A 7,416-nucleotide genomic window follows, 5' to 3' on the forward strand; every position below is an offset into this window, starting at 1 on the left:
CACAAACGATAAAACCAAAGCAGGACACCATAACAGGTGAGTCATACAGGTGATTCACACACCAACAACATGTCACTCACAGACTGAAGATGAACCGTGACTGAGCTTCCGGCTCTCGGGATGTTTGAGATTTGTTGCTGCTACAGAGCCAGTATACTGAACCTGTGCTGAGCAGATCAGCACAGGTTATATTTCTGTTAGGAGAGGGGCAGTCTCAGAGAAGGCTACGCTGTATGGGTGTCTGTTGAATTTAATAAACATTGACTGTTAACACTGACCTTTTTTTCTGACCTTATGTTTTCCTCAGGTTGCCTTTTGGGACATACAGGCATACACTGGTACATATCCACACTCCACTTGCCCGTGGAGAAGCTTTATTACAGCATCATGTAAAATTAACATGAATGAGAATAATAATATTAAAGCAAACAGAGCTCTGGTATCGGCAGATATCGGATCGGTGCATCCCTACGTCACACGCTGTCAGAGTTTACAGGCTGCGTCTGCACCGACAAACTTTTATTTGATTAAAAATGTGACATCACTTCCTCTTTCAGGGCACAGAGCGGGAAATGTCATGTGATGGCATGTTTGCTTTTACCTTCCCCGCAGCACTGAAAGGGACCTGATCACTGTCACCTTTCTAATGTAATCAATAAATATGGATCAGTGATCAGAGTCTGACCCAAACACAAACATTAAACCATCACAGTTCAGTCTGATGCTGAGAGCAGAGGATGATGGGAAGGAGTCGTTAGAAGCCGGGGTTCCAGGAAGTGACCTGCGGTGACGTCAGGTTCTCAAAACAGATGATGGCGTCACCGGGCCTGAAGTCCATGTGCCCGTCAACTGACAGACCACAGTCCATCCCTGTCCTCACCGTCTGAACGTTGTCCTTGTGATGCTTCAGCGTCAACACGGAACCTGTGGGAATGTTAGAGAAATGTTAGAGGAACGTTAGAGGAACGTTATCTGACTTGTGTTCATGTTATTCTTCAGCTCGGTGCTCGGAGGTTCTGAACGCCGTCAGAGATCAAACACAAACATCAGGGTAAAAAACTGTTTGGCTGAATTAAGGTTTTTGTATTGATCAGTTCACAATAGATCAAAAATCAATTCTGTTTGATGGAAATTTACCAATTTTGGATTAAATGTCATTATTATTATTCTTTTGCTTTCAAACATTTGAGTCCTGCAGAGAAGGTCCCAGATCCAGGATCCTGGACCAGGTTTTGGTCCGGTCCGGTCTCACTCACCCTCCCAGATGGTGTCGCGTCCTCGGATCACTCTGAACTTGAGCTGACTGTCCAGCAGACCTTTCTGAACCCGACATCCAGCCACAGGAACCTTCTTCTTCCCCACAGAGACCTCAAACATGGCGAGGACAGTCGCCTCACCTGGACCAGCAGAGGGGGGGGCGGGTTAAACCGAGTCCACGTTCTGGCTTTCTCCCTTTAGACTCGAACATCATTTCATCAGTCGAGCGTTTTACTTTACTCACCAACGATGTTCTCGGACATGAGTGGCGGTAGTTTGCTGCTCAGTTCGTCCTTCAGCTGATCGATCAGCTTGTAGATCACGGTGTGCAGTCTGAGCGGGACACCTTGCTTGGACGCCAGCTGCTGGACCGACCTGCTGGCCCCGACGTTGAAGCCGTAAATGGAACCTGAGGAGGTGGTTTAGGGATCAGGATCAGAGCCGGAGCTGCAGAGTCAAGGTCTCGCTTCATTAAATGTTGTGTAACTGATTTTCTTCTGAAACTGAATCAAAGGAACCAAACCTGAGCCCTGACCGGGACCTGAACCACGTCACCATCAAATCTGACCTCTGACCCCAACTCCGCTCTGCGACCCTACTGTTAATCTCGTGTTAGTACCTTTGAACGTTTGGGCCATGTTGACGTCGTTCTCGGAAATGTCTCCGACGCCGAAGTGAACGACGTCCAGCTCACACTGCTGCTGAGCATCGTAACTGTCCAGGATGTTCAAGATGGCCTCCACTGACCCGTCCACGTCACCTGGAGGTCAAAGGTCAGTCAGCAGGGAGCAGCGTATTTATCTTTGATGATGTCACGGCGGGATCGGCCTATCAGAGCGCAGTGGTGCGTACCTTTGATGATGAGCGGCAGACCCAGCTGCTCGTCCTGAGTCCTCTCGCTCGGTCTCACGGAGAACTTGGTCTTGTTGGCTCGGTACAGAGCCGCCTTTCTCTGCCTCCAGCTCAGGTGAGACAGCTCCGCCCGCTCCCTCCTGTACTCCTGCAGGTGTAGTTTCTGTTTGAGCTCGATGGCACTTTGCTCCTCCTGCAGCTTCTGCTCCTCCTCCTCAGAAATCCTCCACTCCACCACCTCCCTCGCTCGCTGCTGCATGAGGACAAACACCAAGACGGTTTGTTAAAGCTGCGGCATCACAAACAGGCGGCGAGGATTCTCCTCAGGTCCAAATCCACTGCTTCATTACAGTCTGAGTACGGAGGCTACGTGATGACAAAGTGTACACAGCAGCATCATCATCACACCTGGAAATAACACGCACGTTATTTATTCTCCAGATAAAGAAAAACTGAATATTGTTCACAATATTATTAATAATTAAATAAAGAACATTTTATTAAAAATGCTCATAAACAATGTGGAGGAAAAGAAACTGATAAATAGTGATAATATTTATTTACTTCTGGTTTTCAAAGGCTCGTCAAAATAAAATATATTCAAACATTAAAATCAGGAAAAAATAGTTCAATAAAAAAAGTTCAATAAAACTAATTATTAACGAATGTAGTTAACTTTTAAAATGTGATCAATAAAAATTATTCCTGTTTATTAATAACAAAGAAAAATAAAATTGTAAAAATCTTTTTATGCGCCTGCAGACGGCTGGAGGGAATTCACTCAAACGTTCGCCTGAACTCGAGGATGAAGGGATTGGACTCTGATGGTCGTAGGTCAAAGGTCACGGTCCCTGTGACCTCACAAAACACATTTTTAGCCTTGAAGAATTCAAACACTACTTATAACATTTCACACAAATGTCTGAAAGGTCAAAGGTCACCATGGACCTGAGGCAGTAATTCTAGTTTTCCATTTAATTTCTTGTTTGTTATTTTATTTATTATATTATTGTTTTTATTCTTAATTATTATTTCTTGTATGAATTTCTTTAATGTTTTATTTCAAATTTTGTTTTGTTTATTTGTTGTTATTCATATTTTTCTTTCATTTATTACATGTTAGATCTCACCTGACTCAGCAGGAATCTGTTTATTGATTTTGGAAACACGAAGTTCTGAGTCAGAGGTCAGCGGGGACACTTTGTTCTCACCTCAGACTCGACCTCCAGGATGACCTCTCCAGCCGACGGCAGCTCCTTCCATCCAACCACCTCCACCGCACAGCTCGGCCCGGCCTCCGGCACCGCCCGCCCGTTCTCGTCATAGAGGAGACGAACTTTAGCCCAACTCTTTCCCGCCACCAAGAGGCAACCTCGCTTCAGCGTCCCCCGCTGGACGATGGCCGTCGTTACAGGACTGAGAAGATGCAGGACGGGTTGAGTATCAAAGCTGGTTCCAGTCATTTCAGTTCATTACTGCAAATTCTGCTTAAAGACACTTTGAACAGATTTAAATAAACAAAATGAGAAAAACAAACAGAACTAGAACTAAAAAACAGGACGTTTCCAAATGAAAACTCCTGATATTACAAACGTAACCCTGGTTCTCTGAGTCCTGGACGGACGTCGTCTCACCCTTTTCCTTTGTCGGTTCGACTCTCGATGACGAGTCCCTCCACGAGGCCGCTCGCTTCCGCATTCAGCTCCAAAACCTCAGCCAAAGCCACCGTGGCCTCGACCAGAGCCAGCAGGTTTTCGCCCTGACGACAACATGACATCACCACCTTACATCACACTGACATCCTCCGTACCAGCTGTGCTGACAGCCTGCAGGGGGCGCTCGTCCTAACGCTAACCCCCTAACCCCCACGACTGATGTCAACAGCTGGATGAAAGCACATGTTCTGCATCTTAACTCTGAGACTGTTGCTGCCGTCAGCTGTTCCCTGCTGGTGTTTGGTCTGATGCCAATCATCAGCAGCTGATGATCTATTTTCTTTTTTAAAGATGCACAGAGCATTTTAACACCATGAAGACCGCAGTCGGCTTCAGACTCTTTGCAGCAGCTCCCAGTTTCAGAGCCGATCTCCGTCGATCTCTCCACAGTTCGGTTTTATTGGTTTATTACTTTATTCAGAAACTGTTGTTACGATCTGCTTTTTGTGAAGCACTAATGTGATTTTAGAAAAGTTCTCTATGAATAAAGATTATTAGTGTTGTTGTTTTCCACTGTGAATGGGCTGAGCATCTGTCTGAGACCCTGACCTTCAGAGCAGAGATGTGGATCGCCTGAACGTCTCCTCCAAACTCCTCACAGACGACATCGTGAGCGAGCAGCTGCTGTTTGACCCTCTGAGGGTCGGAATGAGCCTTATCGCACTTATTCACCGCCACGATCATCGGAACTGAAACACAACAGGAGTAAGGGGTAAAAACGTGTTTCCAGCCCTCAGCTGTGACTGCCAGGTGGCACTCCTACCTTTGGCTCTCTTGGCGTGCTGGATGGACTCCACTGTCTGGTCCATGACGCCGTCGTCGGCCGCCACCACCAGGATGACGATGTCGGTGGCATTGGCTCCTCGGGCTCTCATGGAGGAGAAGGCAGCGTGACCTGGGGTGTCCAGGAAGGTGATCCTCTCACCTGTAGGCAACTGGACTGGAAGTAAAATGCACACAAACAAACCAACACGTTAACGTAAATGATCTACGTTCAGTCAAATGACGGAGCTTATTGATAAAAGCCTGGTAAAACTCTGCAGACACGACAGAAGACTGAACAGAAAACACGAGTTTCACTGCAGATGCAGATAATTTACGTCGTAAATCTCAGCTCGTTTCTGTGTTTTTACCCAAAAAGGCTCCGATGTGCTGCGTGATTCCTCCGGCCTCCGAGGCCACGATCTGACTCTTCCTCAGACTGTCCAGCAGGGTGGTCTTACCGTGATCCACATGACCCATGATGGTGACCACCGGGGGGCGAGACACCAGGTTGGACGGGTCAGCTGGAGGTCTGATAGGGTCAGAGGTCAGAGGTCAGCAAGGTCAGAGAGAACTTTATTCTCAAAAAAAAGAAAAAAAAACAGAAAGTAGTAACATGTTCTGATTGGTTGGTTTGTAAATGAGAGCAGGAAAGTCAGTGTGTCCCGGACCAGACTTCCTGTCCCTGGTACCTCCTGTGGGCGTCCCTGTTGATCCTCTTTTTGCTCTCGCTCAGTTTGGCATATCTGAACTTCATCCCAGATCGAGTCACCACCTCCTTAATCCACCTCTCCTCCAGAATCGTGTCCGGATCCAGAGAGTCCAGATCCACCGAGGTGTTCAGCAGAGCTTCCAACACGTGATCTGAAATACAAACCAACTTTACTGAGCAGGTTTGACAGACAGGACCAGGACGCCCGTCCTCTGGCGAGACATCAGTCTGCGTCCTGTCAGACTCCCCAACTCTCTGCGGATCTTTGCCGTTCTTACCGAAGTCTTTGTTCATGGCCTCAGCAAGAGCCGCCACCGTCATCCTCTGTGAGATCTCCACTTCCTGTTTGTCCACTTTGACTTTTGTGTTCTTCTGCTTTTTCTCCTGACCTTTGACCTGCGGAGACAACTCAATATTAAAGATCAACCAAAAGCAGACGGGTGTTTCCTGTTGGCTGAGAGATAAACAGGCAGACAGCCGGACTCACCTGTTTGGAGACGTACTTCCTGTTCTGTTGACAGGTGAGCAGGGAGGCGGAGCTTCGGGCTGGACAGAGGAGGGATGGAGACAGGAAGCTGCTGAGCAGAACCGGGTCGGCGTGGACGAGCCGCCGGGCCCCCCGCATCACTGATGACATCACATTCATACCTGCAGAGAGTCCAGGACAGGTGGAAAGTGACAGGTAGGGAGACAGGTGGAGATGGACAGGTTATGTTCTGTGCTCCAGCACTGACGGAGACAAACGCAAGACTGAATCTGGACCAAGACCCCAATCCAGACTGTGCGGGACTGCGGGGAACTGTCCTGTCGGTGCATTCAAGGACAAACCGACATCTGATGTTCAACACATCTCCAAAAAAATCAAAGACAGAAAACAAAGAAAAGGAGACGAGACGTTAAAACGAGCCGTGCTCTCTGAAGAGAGTTGAATCAAATCCCACAGCACGTGAACCCGCAGGACAGCAGACAGTCTACTGGAATCCAGACCAGGACCAGTATCTTTACTGGTCCAGTGGTCCCAGGTGATGAATGAACACATCAGTAAGTAGAAAGGTGTTGGAACAAAATGTAGTAACGAGGCCTGAAGATTCAAAAAACAGTTAAGCCGTTTAAAACCTAGTTTTAATGACATCTGGTTTAGGTTCAAACCACACCAAACTTAATGAAGAACGTGGTTAAAGTGGGAAATACGAGGTTTTCTGTGAATTACATCGGCGCCGAATCACGCAGCGCGACCTAATACTTCATTACAAATCATGAACAACGACTTTTTCAGGCGTCGCGACGGGAGATCACTAAAACAGCACATTTCTCAGTGAGGTCTGGTGAACCGTCCCCCCGCAGGACGCGTCCTCGGGGAAAACCGTGATCGCCTGACAGGAGACAGGTAGCACGGGCTCAGGTAGACCGCAGTTCTGGTTCCGTTCGTTATCTCACCTGTCACAGTTGCGTTTCTTCTCTCAGCTCATCCTCAGATAAAGACTTCACTGTGACACTAACCTGCCACAGGAAGCCGCCATGACAGTTCGCGAACAGACCGACAGGAGCCGCTGCCGCCACCTGTCGGTGCGGGGCGGAACTTCTTCTCCGTGGTTCTAACGGTGGTCGGTGTGTTTTCGGTGTGGAGCACAGCTTCCGCTCCATTCACAGTCCAAGTACACTGGTCACTGTAATAGTTCTGATTTTCAAAATAAGACGCGATGAAAACCAGATGAAATGATGAGACATTAACGTTGTTCTGTACAATGATCACTTTTACTTTTCAAGCTTTTTACTGCAGAGCTCTGCTCTTTAACTGAGGAAACACTTTCTAATGCAGCAACAGTTAGTATTATTGTTTCACTGAAGTTTCAGACACGAGCACTTTTTGTCAACTTGTTTTAAATAAGTTCTTTGCTTTGTAGCAGTGAGAATAAATAAATAAACATGATTTAATAAATAAATATGGAGTGGATAAAACTTAGAATCCTACAATAGCAAAGAGCAACGAACTGAGCTAACACGTCCACTGACTGTCACCAGTTCAACCAAAGTTTTATTCCTTTCTTTTATTGGAAAAAAAGTTTGGACGTGGAGGTTCGTGAATCCTAAAAGGCGCTGGGTTTTAAACATCTTGTG

The 7,416-nt window shown here is 47.1% G+C and overlaps 1 protein-coding gene across 1 annotated transcript; it reads right to left on the reverse strand.

Annotated features, from left to right (window-relative positions):
• Positions 1-345: 345 nt before the first annotated feature.
• On the reverse strand, positions 346-6,838 carry mtif2 (mitochondrial translational initiation factor 2). The gene is made up of 14 exons (XM_041037189.1): positions 6,736-6,838; positions 5,786-5,946; positions 5,577-5,694; positions 5,279-5,450; positions 4,958-5,118; positions 4,588-4,764; positions 4,374-4,513; positions 3,744-3,868; positions 3,321-3,525; positions 2,110-2,362; positions 1,877-2,017; positions 1,502-1,666; positions 1,257-1,397; positions 346-924 (listed from the first exon to the last, which is right to left on the reverse strand). Exons 2-14 carry the CDS (start codon positions 5,942-5,944, stop codon positions 755-757), a joined length of 2,127 nt encoding a protein of 708 aa, XP_040893123.1. The 5' UTR covers positions 5,945-5,946; positions 6,736-6,838; the 3' UTR covers positions 346-754.
• Between the last annotated feature and the right edge of the window lie 578 nt (positions 6,839-7,416).

This window comes from Toxotes jaculatrix, chromosome 4 (genome assembly GCF_017976425.1).
Source record: "Toxotes jaculatrix isolate fToxJac2 chromosome 4, fToxJac2.pri, whole genome shotgun sequence".
Classification (NCBI taxonomy): Eukaryota; Metazoa; Chordata; class Actinopteri; family Toxotidae; genus Toxotes; species Toxotes jaculatrix.

Excerpts from the sequence above, each read along its gene's own strand:
- mtif2 (XM_041037189.1), bottom strand. The coding sequence starts at position 5,944 with ATGAATGTGATGTCATCAGTGATGCGGGGGGCCCGGCGGCTCGTCCAC. Across the intron at positions 4,765-4,957 it reads GCACATCGGAGCCTTTTTGG|TCCAGTTGCCTACAGGTGAG; the intron begins GTAAAAACACAG and ends TTTTACTTCCAG. Across the intron at positions 925-1,256 it reads ACGCGACACCATCTGGGAGG|GTTCCGTGTTGACGCTGAAG; the intron begins GTGAGTGAGACC and ends ACATTCCCACAG.